This window comes from Physeter macrocephalus, chromosome 8 (genome assembly GCF_002837175.3).
Source record: "Physeter macrocephalus isolate SW-GA chromosome 8, ASM283717v5, whole genome shotgun sequence".
NCBI classification, from domain to species: Eukaryota; Metazoa; Chordata; class Mammalia; order Artiodactyla; family Physeteridae; genus Physeter; species Physeter macrocephalus.
In genome coordinates, this window is record NC_041221.1 from 123,571,401 (window position 1) to 123,595,525 (window position 24,125).

The window sequence follows — 24,125 nt, forward strand, 5'->3', positions numbered from 1 at the left end:
TGCCCAAATTGCATAATTTTCTTAAGCAACTGCTTGTATTAACCTTGTATTGACACACATATACTTTTTATCTATTTTGTACTTCAACACATGGAAGGAAACTTGGCTTTCAGCACAATCCTTTCATGAGATATTTAAAGAGTCACTAGTTGAATAACGGAAAGCTCACAAGTGTGCAGTTTGTGTGTGCTGGGGAGAGGGGTGGTGGAAAGGGGGTTAGGAAACGTACGATTCCAAGCACCTGATTCTCCGACATCATTTTTTTGTTGGTTTGAATTTTTAATCAAAGTTATACATTCTCTTGATTTAAAGAGTCAAATATACCTCTACAAGACTTGTTATGGAAGATAATCCCTCCTGTCTCCATGCCCCACCCATTTGCCCTCTCCTGAAGCAATGATATTTTCAGAATTTAGCTATCTTTTATAAGCCTATGTTCCTATTTCTTGCTTTTGTAATTTTAGGCATTATTGATTTTCCACTACAGAACATAAACTGCCTGCCTCTCTGACCTACCTTCAAACCCTGAACTTTTCCTGCCAACATGCTCTCAGAAGGCCTATCGTCCATGTTTGGCTTAATATTCAAGGTTGACAACAGCATACCTGGGTGAACGCTAGTCACAGCTGGGCCATGGAACATGTTATACCTTTCCTTCCCTGATAAATTTATAATTGCTTGGTTTTTTCATTTGCTTGCTTCTCTGTCATAACTCAACCCCAAATTCTTTGCCAGTTGTCTAAATCTCTCCATATATCTTGACACATCAGGTCATCTACAGATGTCATCTTCTTGCAAGGCTTCTGTCCCAGTCCAGTCTGGCAGGAGTCGACGGGGTGGTGGCTGCTACCCATCAGGGGAGTGAAGGCTGCCAGGAAGACAGAACAGCAGGAGCCAGCGTGAGCTCGACAGGGCCCTGGGCTGAATCACTCCAGTAGCTCCCGGGCAGCTTCACAAGAGAAGGAAGTGGACTCTCAGGGAAGAAAAAGTGAACTATGCTGAGTTCACTGCAAACACATGCTGCTACACACTTGGTTATTCTGAGAACAAACCTAAGGGCAACTAAAGAAGCCTAACAGCTAAAGAAGATGGTCTGAGGTTGCATAAGAAATCCAGATGTGCTCTGCATAGAATTCCACACAGTCGTCCGCAGGTGCAGGTTCTAGGTAGGGCAGGAGCAAAATCTCCATCTGCCCCCCAAATTTCTTCTGTGGTGACACAAGCCATCCTGAGCGAGAGAAGCTGTGATAATGATGAAAGCCCTCAGACGTAAACAGCAAGTCGTTCCACAGGGATACTGTGCTATGGTCCTCCATAAACAAGGGACACTCCCTTCAATCACACCCTTTCCAACACCTGCTGAGGAGGGTGACGTGAATCAATACTTGCTACCAATTTCTTAACTTGCTCAGGAGACGTTCCTGCACCTCCTGACAAGACTTCTATTTTCTTCCCTATTATGTTCTGTACTTTTCAAATTCCTACCATGGCATGCACTACATTTTTCTAAATTATAAAAATAATGCTAAAGTTTAAAAAAATCAGTAACTACTAGTAACATAAAAATTCATCTAATCTATCTTTTATTACTTAAGGCTATGTCATGAAAATTTTTATTTTTTAAAAAAGTCTCTTGATTTAGGCTTCAGAAGCATAAGGGATTAACCACTGTCAAATTCAAAATGATCCATTTATTCAAGGCAAATAGTAATTTTCTTCATCTTCTTCAGAAGAAAGAGATGCAACAATGCCTGAAACACTTGAAATGTCAATTGAAAGCAACTTTACTGAAACTTGATTCCTTGGGCCAGAGGCAGGTCCTTACTGTAGTTGATGGTACTAAGTGGGGGGAGAAAATGAACAAAATTAAATGGATAGTATACACGTTAATAGAGGAAATTTTATGCCATTAAAAAAATGTGTCGGATCTGCATATATTAACAAGGACAAATATTCACGTTATAAGTTAATGAAGAAAAAAATTAGGATACAAAGAAAGTTAGTATAGATCCAGTTTTATAAAAGAAAGAAAATGAGAAACACAAAATTCTGGAAAGACACACAGCATATGTGTTAGTCATGGTTTTCAGGGCACAAGAATATGGGGATTATAACTTCATCTTCTTTATGTCTCTCAATAACTTGTACTGAATTAGGAGGAAAAATACAGATATTCCCATTTTGATAGAAATAAAATAAAACTAAAATAATTTGGAAAATAAAAGATTCCCTCTTAGTCAGCCATCTGGCTTTTCTCCTGAGAGGAAGTGTCTCCATCAGATGGGTTCCAAAAAGGCTGCAACTACATGTTTGGTCCCCTAGATCTCAAGTACACAAGAAAAGTAAAAGGAACATAACTGACTTCAACAAATGGGAATCAGGCAAAGAGCATGCATGTGTCTGAGAGTAAACAAGCCATAGCCAAAGCAACTCAGAAACTCCTGATATATACTTGAAATTTGCTAAGAGTAGATCTTAAGCACGCGCTCGCTCTCTCTCTCTCTCTCTCACTCTCACACACACTGCTGTGAGGTAAAGGATGTGCTAACTTGATTGTGGGAATCTTTTCACAATGTATGTGTATGTCAAATCATCATGTTGCACGCTTTAAATATATTATGATTTTATTTGTCAATTATACCTCAATAAAGCTGGAGGGAAAAAAAAATTCCTAACAGACATGACGTTGCTGAGGAGACAATAAGCAAAGGTGTAGGAAACCCCCCTCCCCGAGAGGTTCCAGAGCCAGTGAGAAGCAGTAAATGAGACGGACGGTGTCCTGGGTTCCTCACTCCGTGCTCTTTCTACAACCTAACACGACATGGGCCTGACCCCACACACCATTTTACTGCTCTTGGATTAAGTGATTTCTATTTCTAACAAATAAAAAGCAGCTCCTAGCCAGAACGTCCCAGCAACAGGTTCCCTTGACAGCTACCCTTGTGCTGGGTGAACGTGCTAATCCATTTTCAAAGTTTGTGCTCACTATTCCCAGAGCTGTATCCCCCAGCTTGCTAGCCAGGCCCGCAGCCTGCCTGCCCACTTCCATGTCCTACTGCCCTGGCAGCCTGCAGGGGTGGTAACTGTACCCAAGGAAAAAAACTGAAAGGACAGCCTCTTCCACTTTCTCCTGCTGGTTGACCCCAAGTGTCCTGCTCCTGTGCTGTCTCTCTAGACAGAAACCACTACCGAGATGTTTTCACAGTCAGGTGCTGGGCACTAGCTGAAGCTGGACAGATGGGTAGGAAAACAATAGCACCAAATAGATGCTCTGGGAGAGAGAGCATTCCCTCTGAGAGGGAATGCTAGAAACATAAAATCAAGAGAAACTGCACGAACACAGAGCAGACAGTAGGAGACTGTAGAAGCACATTCCAGAGGCTGTAAAGCCAAACCATTTTCCCAAAGCCTTTTCTTACCAAGTAGATCTTCTCATGTACTGTTTCCAGGCATCACTCCCAGACTCCCTGCCACCGCCAGTGTGCTTCTCTCCTCCTAGAGAAATACACAAGCAGCTCATGAATCTTGCGCAGTGCCTCTGTGTGGGCTCCTACTCAGGATCACAGAAATGAAGACACCAGGAGACCAGAGCTACCTGACCAAGTTACCTTACAGGTAGCCAGAGTATCCCCTCTGCAAACAAATAAATAAAAGACAGAGACCAAACCAAACGGGAAAAAGGGAACTAAGTTGGAAAATAAAGTAAAAGGAATTAACCAAAAAACCAGAAATGTCAGGAAGCACCTTAAAAAAAACCTTACCATTAGACCAAGGTGTTAAGAGTGGAAACATCTGAATAGTGGAAATGTAATTTTATTTTCCCATTTATGTTTATCTGTATATAATTTTCTATAGTATAAACTGATTTTATAATAAAAATTTTTTAATGTCATATTATTATTTTTAAAGGTTACAAAAAGATAATGATTCCATAAAACAAGAAAAGGGTATTGTTTAAAAGTGTGCTCAAAGCACACTTAGTATCGTTTTTAGTAAGAGCAGAGGAGAAAAAAACAATAGAAGTGTTAGAAGAAAAGTCTGAGGAAATCGCCCAAAAAGACTAAAGAGATGGAAAATAAGAGGGGAAAAAATAACACAATTAGATAATTCTTTAAGAGATAACATTCAAATAGGAGTTCTAGAATTAAAAAACAGAAAAATCAAAGGGAAAAAATTGTGAAAGAAACACTATCATAACAAAATAAAACTATCAAAAACTTCCCAGAACTAAAACCTGTGAGTCCCAATGCTAAGGCCAATTACTGGCCCATTGACTGTCCAACAAAAATGTTTACCAAGATCTCCATTGAGGCATATTACTGAAGAATTTCAGAACATCAGACATAAATAACAGACCTCAAATTTTTTGAAATGGGGGAAAAAAAGATCAGAAATTAAAGTGGATTGGGCTTTTCAACCACAGTAATGGAAACCAGAAGACAAGTAAGTTATAGCTTCCAAAGGCTGAGAAAAATTTACAATCTGTGCAGAAAAGACATAGCAGGTCTGCTTACAATGTTGCTGGCATCTGGAAACTTGTAGGCTAAACAGTTCCCTACACTGTCTCATTGAGCAAACAATGTGGTTTATGTTAAATACCTGCTTTCCTTCAGGGAGTCTGGAATTTGGGTGCTTAGGCAGAGGTTGCCTGTGTGACCTACCCCCAATAAAAGCCTTGGGTACTGAGTCTCTATGCTTTGCTGGTAGACAATGTTTCACATATGTTGTCACAATCCGATGCAGGAAGAATTAAGCACATCTTCTGTGACTACACTGGGAGAAGACTTAGGAGCCAGATACTTAGTATCTGGTTTCCTCTAGACCTCCCCCTGTGCAATAATGTCTCACAGGAAAAGAGAGGGAGGGTTTAAGAAAGTTAATCTATGATAACAAAGGGTCAGTACATAATGTCTAAAGTTGTGAAAGAGCAGTTAAAGCACATTACTTAGAAAAACTGAAATAAATTCAAAGGTCAATTTCCTTTTTCCTTCAATAAGAATCTCAAAGTAGCTGCCTCTGGGAAAGGAGGAAGAAGAGCAAAGTATGGGGCAGAACTGCTTTTTCCATTATGAGACTTTTTAAAAACTTTAGAAATTAACTGTAAAGGCTGAAATAAAAGAGTCAATTGGAGAGAGAAGGCATGGGCTGGAAACAGGGATTGAGGGCCTACAGAAGGAACACTCACTCAATAGTGGAGCACAGAGATAAAAGGCTAAACTGAAATCAGGAATGTTTATCAATGTCTGTACGTTGAATAGTAATTGCCCTCTGCTTTAAAATGTATAAAAGAATGCTTCAAAAAAAAAATGCTTCTAATTATTTAAGTTTTACAGGTATTAATGTATGTTTGTTTTACTTCTGTGTGTGTGTATATATATATATAAATAATGCAATCTGTTTTTACGATATTTTGGATAATTTTTAATAAGTTAATATATGATTGTTGGGAAGGCCTTTTTTAAAAAAAAAAACAAAAATTTTTACTATTAGTACTAAGAAGTTTAAGCATCAAGAGCCCCAGGCTCATTAAGAGAAAAGAGGAGCTGGACCCAATGAAAAGAAACAACTCAATATTTTATCTAAAAGATAATGTATAATATTTACTACGCCCACTTTGCAAATAAAAACCAGAATTTTTCATGTGAAATTTTCTGGCTTTAAAGCAGACGTTCTTAATCTTTTGGGGGTCTTCAAGCGTCTCACAAGAAAACAGATGCCATTTCAGGGGTTCACATAATTCAGGTGAAGGGCCCCTGCTCTAACATGATGCTGCATCTGAGAACAAAATGTAGGACCTTGGACAATAACTCTGAATATAGAGCATAAGCTCTCTCGAGCATGTCAGACCAGATAAGATTATTATTTCAGTGTCTTGGTCAAACTTTTCTAAAAGACTAGTGCTTTTTCTTTGCCGCCTGTTACGGACTAAATTGTGTTCCCCTGCCCCAATTTCATAGGTTGAAGCCCCAACCTCCAATTCCTTAGAACGTGGCTGGCTGTATTTGGCAACAGGGCCCTTAAGGAGGTAATTAACGTTAAATGAAGTCATAAAGGTGGGGTTTTAAGCCAATAGGACTAATGTCCTTATAAGAAGATAAAGAGACACCAGGGATGTACGTGCAAAGAGAACAGGCCATGCGAGGACACAGGAGGAAGACGGCCATACAAGCCAGAAGAGAGGCCTCAGGAAAAACCAAACCTGCCAATGCCTTGATCTTGGACTTCCAGCCTCCAGGAATGTGAGAAAACACATTTCTATTGTTCGAGCCACCCAGTCTGGTATTTTGTTATGGCAGCCCCGGCAGACTAATCAACTGCCCAACACGAAAAAGGAGAAAGAATTCTCTACGTACCAAATGCACCTCCAATCTCAGCCCCACTCGTTGGAATGTTGATGTTTACAATGCCACAGTCTGATCCTTTTGGGCTGTGTGTAAAAAGGGAGGCAAAATGAAAGCAAAATATGGGAAAGTGAAAAAAAAAAAAAAAAAAGGAAACACACACACACAAAACAAATATACAGAAATGAATAAATAATCCAAACAAAACCTCTAAGACTCTCAATGCTTTAAAAAAAAAAAAAAAAAAAAAAAAAGAAAAAGAAAAAAAAAATAGGGGATTTCCCTGGTGGCACAGTGGTTAAGAATCCGCCTGCCAATGCAGGGGACATGGGTTCAATCCCTGGTCCAGGAAGATCCCACATGCCACGGAGCAACTAAGCCCGTGCGCCACAACTACTGAGCCTGCGCTCTAGAGCCCGCGAGCCACAACTACTGAGTCCACGTGCACCTAGAGCCCATGCTCAACAAGAGAAGCCACCGCAATGAAAAGTCCACGAGCCACAACCGGTATAAGGGGTAGCCCCTGCACGCTGCAACCAGAGAAAGCCCGCGCGCAGCAACGAAGACCCAACGCAGTCAAAATTTAAAAATATAAAGAAATTTATCAAAAAAAATATTTTCACCTATGATGGTTTCATTGTCTTTTTTTATAGTCCATTCACCACACAAATCAGACTTACGTAAGTTTTCAAAATAGACAGTTATACCCAAGCCAGCGAAAGATTCTGCCCAAATCCTTGGTAAAGATGCTACTTGAAAGTCCCTGTTTTACTTCATTATTCCATGCAAAGACCTCGTCTTCATTCTAAAAGGACAGACATTGGAAGCTGTTAGATGATACACACTGTTCAAGTCCAAACTGACTAATAGTAAACTCATTTCGTGAAATTTACCAGTATAATTTTAGTGCACAAAAGAAAACTAAGGAGTCAACATCTTCCTAATTCTGTTTATCTTGTACAGTGGGATTTTCCCCTTACCTGAACTTTGAGAAAAACATATGAGTACATTCTTCCATTCAAGCCACTACGTATAAGAGCTGTTATTTACTGAGCTCTTACTATGTGCAACACGCTGACCTAGGCACTGAGCATGCATTTATACATTTAATCCTCACCCAATGACACAGGCTCTGTATTATTCCTAATGTACAGATTAGGCAAGAGAGGCTAAATGATTTGCTCAGGAACTCACAGTCAAACACACAGACACAAGACAAAACATGAAATTACACTCTGTAGTCACGTTATGTGAAATAATAGACAACTTAAAGCAAGATTTTAATTAATGCAATCATATAATTGCAACAAGGTATAAGTCTCATCATCCTTTAACTGTTAATCATAGCACAGCCAAGCCTTGATTCAATCTCTAGACATCTGCTGGCATGGTAGGGCCTGTCACGTGCTGGGAAGGAGACCCTCTAGTTACCTTTATCTGTTAAGACCTCCACAGCCTGTCCTCTGATACAAGTTGTAATTGTATGTCTACAAATTGCCCTTGTATCTTCTCATTTTGTCCGCTGATACTGAGCACTCAGACTATCAAACTACCTGGTCCCTTTTGTGCAGCAGCTGACTTCATAGTCCACACAGCTCAACTGTATCAACACGGCTGATACAGGTGATGAGGGCCACGTTCTCCATAAATTTCAATGTTGGCCCTCTACTTGTCTTAATTCCCCTGGCAGCTAGCTTATGCTCTATTGTTTAAAGTGTTCATCTCATCATAGTTTGTCCTTAACCTTCAAATCTTTACTAATCGGAGTGACTTTCTAAAACCTCCCTAAAGGCTGACTGAAATTTAATATGCCTTTATTTTCTCCTAGTCTTCTCATTTGTTTCAACGTTGAACTAGAGAAAAGAGAAAAGGAATCCATTTTTTTACCTTGAATTTAAAGACATAAAGAATCGGGGCAAAAGTCTCTGTGTGTACAATGGACGCATTGTGGTCAAGGCCTGTCACAATTGTCGGTTCTACATAATTTCCAGGGCGATCCATAACCTGAAGTAGAGAAAGGAAATAAAAACAAGAGCATTTTGTTTTCTGGTTCTTGGAGTCAGAGAATACCATCGTTGTTTATAATTTTGAGAAAAAAAAGTAAACAACATTTATAAGTGAATTATTTCTCCAAAATAACTTCCCTTCATGAATGAAAATTTTCTCTGCCTCTTATTGGTTCTAACTTACTTGGTCAGAAAAAAAAATAGAATAAAGGAGTCAAGGATAGAGAGCTGTGCCATGCATCATGACCAAGTTACAGTGAAAAAATGCTGTTACTGGTGGTTATTTTTAACTTCACATAATTTTAAAAGAGGTAATCTATACCTGTTCTGTTACAAACTGTATTGTGCCCATATCCACACCCCCAAATTCTTATGTTGAAGCCTTAAACCCACCCCACTCCCATTATGACTAAATTTGGAGACAGGACCTTTAAGGAGGTAAAGTTCAATGAGGTCATGTGGGTGAGGCCCTAATCAGATAGAAGTAATTCCTCATAAAAAGAGGAAGAGACACCAGGGACCTCCTCTCTCCAGGCAGGGAGGAAAGGCCATGTGAGGACATGGAGAGAAGGTGGCCGTCTGCAAGCGAGGGACAGAGGCCTCACCAGGAAGTATCAACCCGGCCAGCACCTTGATTTGGGACTCAGCTTCCAGAACTTCCAGACAAATTTGTTGTTTAAGCCACCTAGTCTGTGACAGTTTGCTATGGCAGCCCTAGCAAACTAACACATTAATACAGAAATCAAAAGCTCTAAAAGGGTATACTATAGACACTCTCCTAACTAACCTCCACATAACCAAATTACTAGTTCATCTCCACTTAACTTCTATAAAATATTCTGATGCCTGCAGCAAGCTGCTTGGCTGGTGGTCAGTACTCCAGGGTGACTGTGTAATTCTGCTCTCACCCTCTGAGCTGTACATTTACCAAGAGTCATCTGTATTTACTCCCAACCCTGTATGTGGCAGCTGTATTTGTTATTACAATACCATATTGCATTATGTAACTTAAGTAAATATTACACAAAGGGGAAAAAAGAGCTACTTCTAAAGATTAAGTTAAAATGCTTAAAAAAACTCAAGGTAAGTAACAAAAAGTACACATACACATCTCTATCCAATGAAATGTGGGTATGTCAATATTGAGAGACTAGGGAGAAGGATTCTGCTTCTCAGAGAGCTTTGCAAGAGACTCAGTTTTCAGTGATTTTTAAAGAAGTGAAAATAAATTGTAGATAACAAATTATATACATAGCTTATTCAAGGATGAAGACAAATTCCTATCATACACGAAGAAAACGCCTTGAACCCACATCTTAAGAATCAAGCAAATATAGTGTAAAATGAAATTCATATTTTATGGCAAGACAAGAAAAATTTAAACATCAAAAACTTTCTCTGCCCTATGGCCTCCTCTCTCCCCTCAACTGTGCACTGTGTATCTGTATCATGCATCAACCAAACCTCCCCATTGGCAGAAATACCTGCTCAACCATAAACAGCAACATTCTCCCAGCACCACCAAGACAACTCCTTAAAAGATAACACTCCTTATCTTGTAAGGGGCCATGATGACGCTTAGATCTACACTGTGTAAACTGTCAAAGATACGTCATTCAATGTACAGCCCTCTGTCTAAAAAACTTATATAACTGCCTTGACTTCCAACACGTACAACGGTTCTCGGAGCTTTCTGAGGTGCTGTTCCCAGGTTATAATCCTCGATTTGGCTCAAATAAAAATTTCCATTTCTTTCTTCAATCAACTAATTTTTCATCGACAATAGTAATATGTGTTAAAAATGCTTTTGGTATGGTTTTTTTTGATTCCCTGCCTTAAATGACTTAATAATCACTACTAAATGCGGATTTTAAATTGCACTAAATACAGTCTTCCATACCATGAAAAAGAGGTCTCCCTTCCATACAAATTCCCAGGGACTCAATTCAAAGGCAACCCTGGCTCTGAGTTGTGTCTCTCCAGAAATGTTCCATTCATGTCACATTGTCATTCTTTAAAATATGTATTTCCCCGTTATAAAAGGGATGGAGAAAAGAAAAGTAGCAGTCAGGCACCCTTCATCAATTTACCCAGAGCCCTGCTTGTGCAAAAGGAAAAGAAAGAACCTGTCATTCCTGATCTCAAGTTGTCATTACCTTGCCACCATAGACCACGGTGCCACCTTCTTTCTTTGCTTCCTCCACTGCTCCAAGAAACATGCTCACTGCCTGTTTGGTGTGGAGTGGCCCATAGAGAACATTAGCTGGAAAGAAAAAGGAATGCTCTTCATTTCACCCTAACTGGCATCATTTTATAATTAAACAGCTTTCTCAATGAACAGAACAATCCCTTCATATGTCCCCTCAGTTTAGAGCAGGAGTCAGCAACCTTTCTCTGCAAAGAGCCAGACAGTAACTATTTAATGCTTTGCATGACATGTGGTCTCTGCCACAACTACTCAACTCCGCTAATGTAGTGCAAAGATATGCAAAAAAGAAACTATGGCTGGGTCCTCATAAGCTTTCTATACAGAAACATGTAGGGCCAAATCTAGGGAAAGAGCTATCAATTCATCAGAGTACTGCAGTAAAAATATAGGCTCTGCTTATTTATTACAGGGTGATCATTCTCTAAGAACTTCACAGAACCAGCAATCAGTGAACAATTTAAGGGGAAGAGGCTGATGCTCCCTCTGTATGGCTGCCAGAAACCAGAGCATTAAAGGTGACCGTGGGACAGAGGAAGAAGGAAGATATAGGTAGGCCTCAGTGAGGAGGTGGGAAGGGCTGGGCAAAGAGCAGTTCCAGCAGGGCAGGGCCTGGAATGTCCAGAGCACTGAAAGAGGGTTGGAGAAGCTGGAGCTCAGGGAGCAATGGGGCAAATGGTGCACAGCGGGTCCAGAAGGCGGGCGGGGACGTGGCCGAAGGCAGATCACGAAAGACTGTGAGCTTGCAAAAAGGGTCTCAAAAGGCATCCAAGTTTTAGTCAAACAGCAATAAATGTTTTTAGCAAGAGAGTGAATTATTTAATTACATTTTTAAAAATTACTTTGGTTATGGTGGAAGGCAGAAGTGGAAGCAGAAAAGTCAGGCAGGTGACTCTTGCAACCTTCCATGAGGGAGGATGGTGGTATCTGGGAGGAGGGAAGTGAAGAGGGAAAAGCTTCTCAAACTCATCCCCATCTCAATACCATCTCCCAAGCTCACCCACCGGCCCACGTCAAGCACTGAGATCCTAACCTAGGAGCAGACATGTCACCCCAAATGTAAAATAAACTGCTTTGTATTCCCTCAGGCCTCTCAGGAAAGGGAAAAAAATAAAAGTAGAAAATCAGAAACTCTTATAACACCATCTGTCAAAAAGGAACATCTTTGGAATCAACCAGATACTCACAGTCCCATGGGTTCCCAACACGGATCTGTGCATAGGCCTTTTTAAGTCTATTAACAACTTCATCGTGAATGCTTTCATGTAAAAACTAAATGAAAAAAGAAACATTCAAGGGATTAGTACATTTGGACTATTAAATAACACAAATAAATGTACGAAATTGTTAAAAATGCACAATTTTTATTTTTTCCCCCAGTCGTTTTTTTTTTTTGGCCGTGGTGCACAGCTTGTAGGTCTTAGTTCCCCAACCAGGGATTGAACCCGCACCCTCAGCAGTGAAAGCGCGGAGTCCTAACCACTGGACCACCAGGGAATTCCCTCAATTTTTCTTAACAGTACTGATTTATACAGTTGACCCTTGAACAACATGGGTTTGAACTGCACGGGTCCACCTGTATAAAAATATTTTTCGAGAGTAAATGCTACAGGACTACATGGTTCCCAATTGGTTGGATCTGCAGATTTGGAAGAACCATGGATACAGAGGGCCAATGATAAATCACAGAGAGGTCCATAGTACTGGAATGGATTTTTCTGTACACCACTACAGTCCCTATAAAAATTGATTTGGGTTATGACTAACAGTATTCTCCAATATTTGACACTAAATATAAAGCATGGCTATGTATATTTGCTCCAGGACACAAAGGAAAAATAAAGGTTGATCAAATAAAGAAATGCTTGACTTTTATGTCATTTCATAGTTTACCATGTAATTAAGATTATAATCTTTTGGAGTACCCCTGTTTCCTTCTTAGCCTTAAGGTAATAAATGTTTAAGGTGAACAAATTCAATTAATTGTAAATACTTTACAAACATCGTAGCTCAGATATTCTATCGTAGTAGGCAGACAAGGTACTTTACTAACTGGTATAAGATGATGCCTTTAGAAAGTGCAGGCTCTGGGTTTCTGCGGGTTAAATCCGCAGAGCAACATTTAAATAAACAAATAAATAGAAAAAAAAAAAAAAAGAAAAAATAAAGTGCAGTAAGAGAACGTTAGAACTATCCCTGTAAAACAAGCAAGTTCATACCGCAGTTCATACCACGTCAACTGAGTAATATAAAAACAAAGGAAAGATTGATATTCATTCATTGTAAAATACAGGAAAAAGTGAATATGAAAAGTTATGGCAAAATTAAAGACTTAATTTCCCTATATTTTTTATCTATTCTAATTAATTTAGATTATGTCAACCTTATAAAGAATTTGTTCATACTCATTGTGGGTGAGAGGAAAAACCCAAAGCCAATTCCTCCATAATTCAATTGTAAACTGTTTTTTTAATTACAGGAGGAAAACGCCACAATGATAATTTTTTAAAAGGCAATTGTAGCCAAATTTTCTACCTAATCAAAACTCGTTTGGCCCAGTTTTTCAATAGCATGAGTCATGAAAATCAAGGTTGTAGCTCATACAAAAACATTTTAAAATCCAGCTCAAATTTAAGTGTGGAGATTAAACTTCCCAAACCCCGAACACTGAAGCGAAACCACTCTCCTCACATGCACTTAATATTAATGTGTCCTATATATATGCGTGCAGACTTACACACTTATATAGAGAGAACACACATATATTTACTCTCCAATAAACTATGTCACATCAAGTCAAATCTAAGACTTGGCCTATACGCCAAAAATTTTTAATTTTTTAAAATATTTTACTACTTAAAATGTTTTTACAAGAAAGCTAAGACTGTCTACCTTTTAGCAAATAGTTGTGAATTTTTCAAATGTTTATCTTGTTTTATTCTCTAAGTGACATGGGACTTTGTCCACATTGTTCTAGGTGTAGGATTGAAAGCAGGTCTCATCACCCACGTCCAACTCCAGTCAATGACGACTGGACCACGTTCAGCTTGGGGAGGTAAGGCAGAGTCCCTCACTGACCAGCAGCATCTGCCAGGAGCACAGAACAGAGCAGCAGGGCCACATGTTTGCCAACCACATCCAGAGAATACACATTTCTAGCAGTGTTTCTACGACACCTCCTTAACAGTACAATGTGTTGAAAAGCAGCACTGGAAGAGGAGGACACTCTCATGTGCCCATGCAGACACACTCACCAGGCGCCTCGCAGTGGTACACCTCTGGCCGGCTGTCCCCACGGCTGCAAAGAGAGCTGAGGGAACGACTAAGCTGAGGTCCGAATCCTCAAAGGCTTAGGGAAGCAGAAACACACCCATCAGTGTCATGAGGTAGGCAGACAAGGTACTTTACTAACTGGCATAAGATGATGCCTTTAGAAAGCGCAGTGAGAGAACGCCAGAACTATCCTTGTAAAATAAGCAAGTTCATACCGCAGAGGCAACTTTTCTCCCAAAGAAAATGATATGAGAATAGAGCAATGAGCTCCCCCTCCTCTGATCTCTTCATCTTTCACCTCTCTGAAGTTTCTGATTCTGACTGAGCCTTCTCTGCACCTTCATGTGGTCTCTTCTCTAAGAGCACCACTGTCTTTGTCAGTTTTACTTGCCTCCAGTCTCAACCCCACCATTCATTCATTCATTTATTTGCGGTAAGCGGGCCTCTCACTGCCGTGGCCTCTCCCGTTGCGGAGCACAGGCTCCGGACGCGCAGGCTCAGCGGCCGTGGCTCACTGGCCCAGCTGCTCCACGGCATGTGGGATCTTCCCGGACCGGGGCACGAACCCGCGTCTCCTGCATCGGCAGGCAGGCGGACTCTCAACCACTGCGCCACCAGGGAAGCCCCCCACCACCCATTTAGATGGCAGCTTCCCTGGGCCCACAGAGAAGTCAGTGGGATCCTTCTGATTTATTACCGCCATCAAACCAAGCTCCCCAACAACCTCTGCACCCTCATCTGCATCAGTCCCTTCCCTAAAATGCCTCGTTCTCCCCGCTACAGAAGCTTTTTCAAATGTCTCAAAACCCTCCAGCCCTTTACTCCTGCTCCAAATGACTTCACCCTTTACTTCGAGGATAATCTCAAAGTGATCACACACAAGGCCCTTTCCTGCTTCCTCTGTATCTCTGAAGAGATCAGTGCAAAATCACTTTCAGATTGCTCTCTATTTTTGTCTATTCCTTCCTTCTCCTCTTCTGCCCTCCGAAGAAAAAACTAGCATAGTCTTTACAAGGTTACCCTTCCATCGATCCATTGTATTACTTATAATTCCTTCCTTTCTATCCCTTCCAGAAACTTACAGTCCCAATTCCCTCTTACATCTTCAACTTTCCCGCCCAGTCTAAGAGCATTCTCAGACTAGCATGATGGTTAAGAAGGTGGATTACACAACCAAACAGACCAAAGTTCTTATCCATCACCACCACTTTTTCATTGTGTTATTTTAACTTTTTAAGCCTCAGCTTCCTCATCCATAAAATGGGATATTATCTGGGGTACTAATGGACGATAGTAAGGAGTTTTAGGAAGAGAGCTATGCTCTGGGGTCTGATTGCCAGGATACAAATGCTAGGTCTGTCACTTCAGGCACATAATCATTTTAAGCCTTAGGGTGTAACCTTCAAATGAGATTAATAAAGGTATCTGCCTCATGGGGTTACTCTGGGGATTAAATGACATACTGCATATGAAAAAACTGAGCACAGTGCCTGACACATACCCACTGATCAATAAATGCTAACTATAATTTCTAATCAGCTCTCTCTTTTACGATATCAGAAGTTCATCCAAAACAAACCCTTCACCATATAATTTTTATATTTCTGGTGTACCCCACAAACACATAAGCGTTTAAACATGACGATAATGATGACTATACAATTACCAAGTTTTTACCATAAAATTCATGATTCTATGAAGTCTCAACCAACTGATGTTCATTATATTATCCAGAAGTTAGGCTGGTAGACTATTTCCTTTTGTGTCAAACAAGTGAAAAAAAGAATTAAATAATCTCCAAGACTACAGGTAAATGATAAAATGCCTTAAGGAAGTGTTCCTTCCCAATGTAAAAGCACTCAATACCCCACTGAAGACAAACTAATGTTTCTGGAAACGGCAGGTCACATAGAGTTACTTACTTATTTATTCTAGAGAAACTGTGGCCAGTTTTAAAAAAACAGCAGGAAAACAAGAAACAATGACACATTAGAAACTCTCATACACAGAGTCTAAGCCCCAGGTAACATTTTCCGAACATGAACGCCTTTCCCTCCTAGTTATCTCTGCCTTCAAACCATGTGTCCTGTCTCACAAGGAAAGTTCCTAAGCATGGGAATTAGATCTTACACACACACACAACATAAAAGGGATGACTTCTTACACAAGTTCTATACATTGAGGATGGCTACTGAAGATATTCTAAACAGAAATCACACAAAGAAAAGGCAGCCTTACCTATAATTGCATTGTTTCCTCCAAGTTCTAATAAACTTCTCCCTTTAAAATATATAAACACAAATTAATTCCTATCTCATTGTTTAATGCACACAGCCACACGGCCTCAAATCATAGCCTATCCCAATTGTTTTCATTTATTTTCTGATTTAAAACATAGCATGAACATAAACAAACTGTAACTCAATTGAAGAAGAAAAGCATGAGCATCGCATCAATGTCTAGATTCCTGATTTTAATAATTGTATCATGGTTATATGATAGAATGTCCTTGTTCTTAGGAAATACACAAAACACATTTAGTGGTAAAGGAATACCATGTCTTCAATTTTCTCAAAAGGTTCAAAAATATGCTCTGAGAATATATATGTTTGTGTGTGTGTGTGTGTGTGTGTGTGTGTGTGTGTGTGTGTGTGTGTGTGTGTGTGTGTTGCTAGAGAGAAAGTGATTTTAAAAATGGTACAATTGGTAAAACTCATTGAAGGGTATATGCGAATTCCTTGAGTTAGTCTTGGAATTTCTCTAAGTTTAAAATTATATCCCCCAAAACTCCTAACAGTATAAAATGGTGCAGTCACTTTGGAAAATTGTATGACAATTTCCCAAGAATACAGTATTACCAGAAGATCTGACAATTCCATCTGTACCTTCCATATCCTTCCAATTCTCTATGTGCTCCCTAACCATGTTCAAAACCACCAACCTCCTCCAGGAAAAGCACCTACAACTTAAGACAGGCAGATGCATCATTTAAAAATTGTAATCCTACTAATGCTACTACTTATAAGAGAACTACAAACTACTGCTTTGAGTTAAAAGGAGGGGTGGGGAGGAGGACAGTATCTGCTAGTGAGAGAAGCAGGATCAACGATCTTGAGCACCACTGCACATACTTATTGGACATTTGGTTTTTTTTTTGTTTTTTTTTTTTTGCGTTACGCGGGCCTCTCACTGTTGTGGCCTCTCCCATTGCGGAGCACAGACTCCAGACACACAGGCTCAGCGGACACGGCTCACAGGCCTAGCCGCTCCGCGGCATGTGGGATCTTCCCGGACCAGGGCACGAACCCGTGTCCCCTGCATTGGCAGGCGGACTCTCAACCACTGTGCCACCAGGGAAGCCCCATTTGTTTATCTTTGAAGAAATAATCTAATCAAATGCGTGCCCATTTTTAAATTGGGTTGTCTTTTATATTACTGAATTGTAAGAATTCTTTATATATTCTAGACACAAATCCCTTATCAGATAAAGGATTTCTAAATATTTTCTCCCATTCTATAGGTTGTTCTTTTCACTTTTTTGATAGTGTGCCCTTTTTAAGTTTTTTTTTTTTTTTTTTTTTTTTTTTGTGGTATGCGGGCCTCCCTCTGTTGTGGCCTCTCCCGTTGCGGAGCACGGGCTCCGGGCGCGCAGGGCATCGGCAGGCGGACGCGCAACCACTGCGCCACCAGGGAAGCCCCCTAAGTTTTTTTTTTTTAATGTGGACCATTTTTAAAGTCTTTATTGAATTTGTTACAATATTGCTTCTGTTTTATGTTTTGGTTTTTTTGGCTGCGACGCATGTGGGATCTCAGCTCCCCGACCAGGGATCAAACCCGTGCCCCCTACATTGGAAGGTGAAGTCTCAACTGCCGGACCGCCAGCGAAGTCCTGATCCTTTGAAACAGAAAAGTTTTTAATTTTGATGAGGTCTAATTTATCTATTCTTTCTTTTGTTGCTTCTGCTTTAGGTGTCATATCTAAGAAACCACTGCCTAATCCAAGGTCACAAAGACATATTCCTATGTTTTCTTCCAGCATTTTATAGTTCTAGCTCTCACCTTTAGGTCTTTGATATATTTTGAATTAATTTTTGTGTATAGGGGTAGGATGGGGTCCAACTTCATACATACGTTATGGTTATCTAGTTGTCCCAGCACTATTTGTTGAAGACTGTTTTCCTCATTGAAATGTCTTGGCACCCTTGACCGTAAGTATAAGCGTGCATTTCTGGGCTCTCAATCTATTCCACTGATTGTTCTATCTTTACGCCAGGACACATAGTCTGGATTACTATACTTCTGTAATAAATTCTGAAATTGGGAAGTGTGAGTCCTCTGACTTTGTTCCTTCCAAGATTGTTTTGGCTATTTGGGGTCCCTTGCATTTCATATGAACTTTAGAATCAGCTTGTCACTTCTACAAAGAAGCCAAGTGACACTCTGAAAGGGATTGCATTCAATCTGCAAATCACTTGGACAGTACTGATCTTGGACAGTAATAATATTAAATTGTTTCCAAACAGTGAAAATGGGAGGTCTTTACATTTATTTAGGTCTTTTAAAATTTCTTTCAATGATGCTTTGTGGTACTCTGTGTGAAAGACTTATACTTCTTTTGTTAAATTTATTCCTAAGAATTTTATTCTTTCTGATGCTACTGTAAATGAAAGTTTTATGAATTTCATTTTCAGATTGCTCGTTGTTAATGTATAGATATACAATTGATTTTTGTATCCTGCAACCTTGCCAACCATGTTTATTAGCTCTAATAGTCTGTAAACTTCCTTTTTAAAAGCAATGCCCATATAGCAAAATAGCTGACAGATTAACTATTCAAGTCTCATCTTATGCTAGAATTAGAGTCTAAATCAACAAAATAGGCAAAAATTGACCATCAATATTATCCTAGAAAACCTCTGTAATGAGCCATAAAGTAGAGCATACAAAGCTATGTCTTACAGCCCTTTTCAGTCATATATGCATGAAACAGAAATGAGAGAAAAACAGATGTAAGTCTTCTACACCACATTCACACTAGGTCCTGTACTCTCACTGGTCCTGTTTAAATGTCAGTTTTCTTTTTTATTTGCCAAACCAGTCTGAAAGAAATTGATAAGTACATTTGATATGATTCTACTATGGTCATTTAGGGAGGGAATAACATCCTTTTCCAAATTATGCTATTAAATCTGCTATCTCCCTAATATTAAGCCACTATTAACTGTACCCTTCCCTTTACTTGGACATTCAAATAAATACAGCTGGTGTCTCCATGGAAAGGGTCAAGGAAAAAAACCCAACCTTTATTTCATATCCATACCTAAGGGAATTAAAAGCTCGATATAAAGCCAACACTTACCAAACCTCTCCTGCACCATAAGAGCCACTTGTTTTCCCACCTGAGTGCTCCCAGTGAAGGACAGCAGGTTCATTCGCTCATCTTTGGCCATGGCTGTGCTGCAAGGGGAACAGACACGGTCACCCAAGCAGAGAAACCCAGCAATGGTGGCACTCGACAGTGCCAGGCCAGAAAACTCTGAAACCCGTGTCATGGAAAGACAGTCAGTGAAAGACACAAGGCTCTATCCCAAGGGAGCAAAGGAAGGTCTTCATGAAAATGATTTTCACAAGGAGAACCATACAGCAGAACAGACTAACCCATTCTGGGAGCTCTCCGTAAACAGAAATCACCACAAGGACGTTGTTAAGGAAGATATTCCTTCTTGTACTGATGGGTGACTGGACAATATGACCGTAGCTGTTCCTTGATAAGCATCCCAGTTATTTTGCAGTCTCTTAAAACTGATTCCTTTAAGAACTAAAAGTTTAGGGACTTCCCCGGTGGTCCAGTGGTAAAGAAGCCGCCTTCCAATGCAGGGGATGTATGTGGGTTCAATCCCTGGTTGGGGAACTAAGATCCCACATGCCGTGGGGCAACTAAGCCCACGTGCCGCAACTGCTAAGCTCGTGTGCCTCAACGAGAGCCCATGTGCTACAACTAGAGAGAGAACACCGCACGCCACAACTAGAGAGAATCCATGTGCCGCGACGAACAGCCCGCATGCCGCGACGAAGACCCTACGCGGCCAAAAATAAAAACTAAATGTTAAAAAAATATGCAAAAAAAAAAAGAAGAAAATTTTAAAGACTGTAGGGAAATATCCTAAGTATCCTTCTTGGAAGCTGACTCAGAAAGGCTGTGCTATTTCCAGTTTCTAAGGAATGTAGACCAGACACTACTGATCTGAACCTTCTTGCTCATAGTTCAGTGCTTCAGAGGGCTTGTTGTGGGCCAAGCAAGGCAGCCACAGCATCAGACCAATGCAGGGCTGGAACTGTGTGATGAGACAGTGCATGTGGGCTTCCCAGGTCAGCCCAGCACATGTGAGCACTGACACTCAAGGGGGTTGCTGTGTAAAGCCCTTCTGCACACATTACTGTTATTATCTGAGCTATTCCAAGGCCAACGTGAAGGGACTGCATGCCCAAAGTACAAGAACAGAGCGGGTCAAAGGATAGATTATTTGTTTTAAATGACAATTTAAATAATACTTCACTATGCACTCTTTACGTGGGAGTTGTATTTTCTACATAAAATTTCTAAAATTTTCTCACTTATCTAAAAAAAAAAAGGAGTCATGTATTACACTTTTTTGAGACTGCCCATGAAATACAATAGTGCGGTCAAAGTGCTGGAGGGGGACTAACAAGTTCATCACACCTGTAAGGGTTCTAGGACCTGACTCCTATGAAACGCCATCTAATCAAAGTCAAGGCTGCTAGAACCAGCTTCACCATGGTTCAGAGACAGTACAGTCCGTTCCAGCTGAAAAGATGCTATGACATTCTGCCAAGTGAAAGCAGCCAGATATAAAGGCCGCAGGATTCCATTTACCTGAAAACACCCTGAAGAGGCGAACCAACAGGCATGAAGTCGATGAGGGGCTGCCAGGGGAAGGGGAGGGGGAAATGACTGCTAATGGGTACCAGGTCCCTTTGGGGGTAACAAAAATGTCTGGAATAAGGTAATGGGGATGGTTGCACAACATTGTGACTGACTATTCTAAAAACCACTGAATTGTACATTTTAAAGAGAGAACTTTATGGTATGTGAATTACATGACAATTTTTAAAAACAATAAATTAGAAGCTGTGTCTCCAGGGTTCCCTTTTTTGGTCAGCTGAAGAACCCAGAGAAGAGGCTAGGTCCTTGGTAGGGAGTGAGAAACCAGAGCACAATTCCACAGCTTTGCTTTTTAAGTGAGCACGTTGATAAATCAAGCGTTAGGAAGCCATGGGCTACACAGTGGTACAGCAGGGTGTTATTTTAGGATATAAACACCTTAAAATAGTAGCTCTGGGCAATGAAAAAGACAGTTCTCACTCATCCTCCAACAGACACTACACATTAATGAAGTAAAGCCCAATGAGATCCGTAACAATAATGATTCCAAAAAAGCACTCTCACCTCCTGAGCTATACTGAGTTTCGAAATTCTAGTAAAGATGATCCTAGTCGATCAACCCAAGCCCTTCAGCAGAAAGACACTCTGGGCCTATTATTGACCTACCCAATATCCGCTCCACCACAAGTCAAGGAACAAATCGCACCAGGCAGCTTGTTGTCCTCCAGAACCTTGGCTATTATCCTAGGGGAAAAAAAGCAATTACTAAGGAAGGGAGTGATTTAATTTCTTACCATTTTTTGAACAATAGCAATAAATTCCAACTACATGACTACTTTCTTTTTTCAACTTTCTCTCCCATCCCTCAAATATCCAGGCCTAGATTTCTCCTCACATACTACAGATGAGGTTTTCAAACACTTAAAAAGCAGGACTCTTTTTTTCTAAAAGAAACTGAAGAAGACATGCGAAATAAACAAAACACCTACAGCACTGGTCAGGAAGTTCAAGTGATCACTGTTCTCAAGTATTTTCTGCCAAACTATGAAGACATATCTGGTTCAAGACGGTAGACTGATTGCAGAGCGGTTTTTTTGGGGGGGGGGGGCTTCTCACCACAAATCCACTAAAATGATGTTAAAGAAATAAGGGAAATATGGAATAAAACCCCCAAAGATGAAGAAAATGAAAGATAGCTCCCATTAGCAAATGAGAGGTTTTGGCGCATCTGTGCCAAGCAGAGGCAGCCAGAGAAGTGGTAAAGGATGGAAAGGGAAAGAGGTTCGCCAAACCCAGACAGTGTGCTGAGAAGACAGAGCAGAAGGCACTGGGCCTGCCTGCAGAACCCCAGAGAAGCTCAGGGCTAGTTCCACTGGCTTCATGCCAACCTTAGTCAGGAAACAGTGCCCTCGGAGCTAAAGTAAGGTGGACAGGCACAGCTTTTTCTTAATTAGTCTGCTGACAACTTAGGCTGTTAGAGTCAAAATGAGAAACACAGTTCCATGCTACTTAAATCTGATTTTAAGTTGTAAAAAATGGCTCCAGTAATTCTGATTTCTCTGCAACAGGGTTCTTTCATTGATTTTGAGCTTCCTGAGGAGTATGGGCCTAAATAGAGCAAAAGTTCTTTCGATCAATCATCCCAAGCTACTGGCTACTTTCTAATTTGCTTAACTTAAATTTCAAAAGGATCCAAATCCTGTACCCACTTCCATAAAAAAGATACCATTGTCATACCTAAGTACATTCTCCAATTGTCCCCAAAAATGTCCTTTACAGCAGTTTTCTTTCCTCCACCCAATCAAGGACCACATACTGCAGTTGTCATGTCTGAGACCAGGTGTCAGGCTGTACAATTCTCTCCAGGAACTCAGGGTGTATCTACTATCTGTACACGTAGCTGACTGCTCCTGAAGGGTAGGTATTTTGCTTTGGCCTGTGGGTAAAGGTTAACCAAACCCTCTTCCCCTGATGCATGAGAATGTGACCTTGGGTTAACTCTTTAGTTTTGTTCCTCAAGTTACCTGATAAATGCCAGAGTATCAACAATGCTACCCAGACAATATGGCTCATGGTAAAAATGAACCCTGACTGGTCAACTCAATCTAAACTGGAATAACGACCTGAGAACTACAACTGGGAACCTCATGCTTTGCCCTTCTCTGAGCGCAGTGACTCCTGTAACTGTATGTCCCTGGTGGGTGGTTGAAAGCCACGTGGATAGAATTGTTACAAGACATTTTAGCTCATGTGGGGCATTAGGCTTTTAAGCCAGGGCAACCTCCACACCTGTCCAGTATAGATCTCATCTCCTTTGCCCTGAATAAACTGCTACAAAGACAATGAATCAAGAGGAATACCTGATGCTATCCTCCTAGCAAACTATGTTCCTGTCCTATATCCTTCTGAACATATAGAGGTACAATATGTGGTCATTTTATGAGTCTGAATGTTAGCTGAATTTTAAAAACTGCCAGTGGACGTCGCAGCACCCTTGTTTAATTCCAGCACAATTTAGCATCATTTTACTTATTGTCTTACAGTACAAAATCAGATAATATTCTCAATTACCTAAAAAAAAATCATCCATGTTCCTATGAACACCTCAAACCCTTCAAAGGTTTAAAGTAAATAAATAAATCAAATATTTAAAAGCACAAGGCAACAATAAGTTAGAACTAGTATCAAAATTAATAATAATTTAACTAGCTACTAATAACAATTGGCAAGTCAGTTCACTATGTCCACATTAACTTTTTCTTTTTTAAGGATTATTTTTAAAAATTGCCGGGGGGCGCTTCCCTGGTGGCGCAGTGGTTGGGAGTCCACCTGCCGATGCGGGGGGCATGGGTTTGTGCCCCGGTCCGGGAGGATCCCGCATGCCGCGGAGTGGCTGGGCCCGTGAGCCATGGCTGCTGAGCCTGCGCGTCCAGAGCCCGTGCTCCGCAGCGGGAGAGGCCACAGCAGTGAGGGGCATGCATACCGCAAAAAAAAAAAAAAAAAAAAAATTGCCTGGGGAATCTCATCATTTTTATGTGCTTTGTATGTCAGTGTTATTCTTAATATTTAATTTGAACAACTTTGCCTTGAAAGATATTGTTTCCTCAATATCACATATTCCTTTCAAGTAAACACGTAATACACGCTACTCTTTTTTTAGCCGACTTTTCACTTTCTAAGCCAGTGTTCCTAAAACGACCTTCCAACATTAAGGACCCTCTTATGTATAGAGTCCATCACAGATTCTCTACCAACAATTTTTTTTTTTTTTTTTTTTTTTTTGCGGTACGCGGGCCTCTCACCGCTGTGGAGCACAGGCTCCAGAGGCGCAGGCTCAGCGGCCATGGCCCACGGGCCCAGCCGCTCCGCAGCATGTGGGATCCTCCCGGACCGGG

The 24,125-nt window shown here is 40.5% G+C and overlaps 1 protein-coding gene across 1 annotated transcript in view; it reads right to left on the bottom strand.

Annotated features, from left to right (window-relative positions):
- Positions 1 to 258: 258 nt before the first annotated feature.
- The window catches only part of ALDH7A1 (aldehyde dehydrogenase 7 family member A1), a 39,739-nt gene continuing 15,872 nt past the window's right edge, over positions 259 to 24,125 (bottom strand). Inside the window, exons 9-19 of the mRNA XM_024123121.1 lie at positions 21,397 to 21,474; positions 19,186 to 19,283; positions 16,065 to 16,106; positions 13,808 to 13,902; positions 11,741 to 11,825; positions 10,504 to 10,610; positions 8,229 to 8,345; positions 7,049 to 7,146; positions 6,354 to 6,427; positions 3,420 to 3,495; positions 259 to 1,839 (exon numbers count right to left, since the gene is read on the bottom strand). Coding sequence (XP_023978889.1) covers positions 1,785 to 1,839; positions 3,420 to 3,495; positions 6,354 to 6,427; positions 7,049 to 7,146; positions 8,229 to 8,345; positions 10,504 to 10,610; positions 11,741 to 11,825; positions 13,808 to 13,902; positions 16,065 to 16,106; positions 19,186 to 19,283; positions 21,397 to 21,474 — 925 coding nt within the window. The 3' untranslated portion in view covers positions 259 to 1,784. The remainder of the gene's footprint in view (positions 1,840 to 3,419; positions 3,496 to 6,353; positions 6,428 to 7,048; positions 7,147 to 8,228; positions 8,346 to 10,503; positions 10,611 to 11,740; positions 11,826 to 13,807; positions 13,903 to 16,064; positions 16,107 to 19,185; positions 19,284 to 21,396; positions 21,475 to 24,125) is intronic.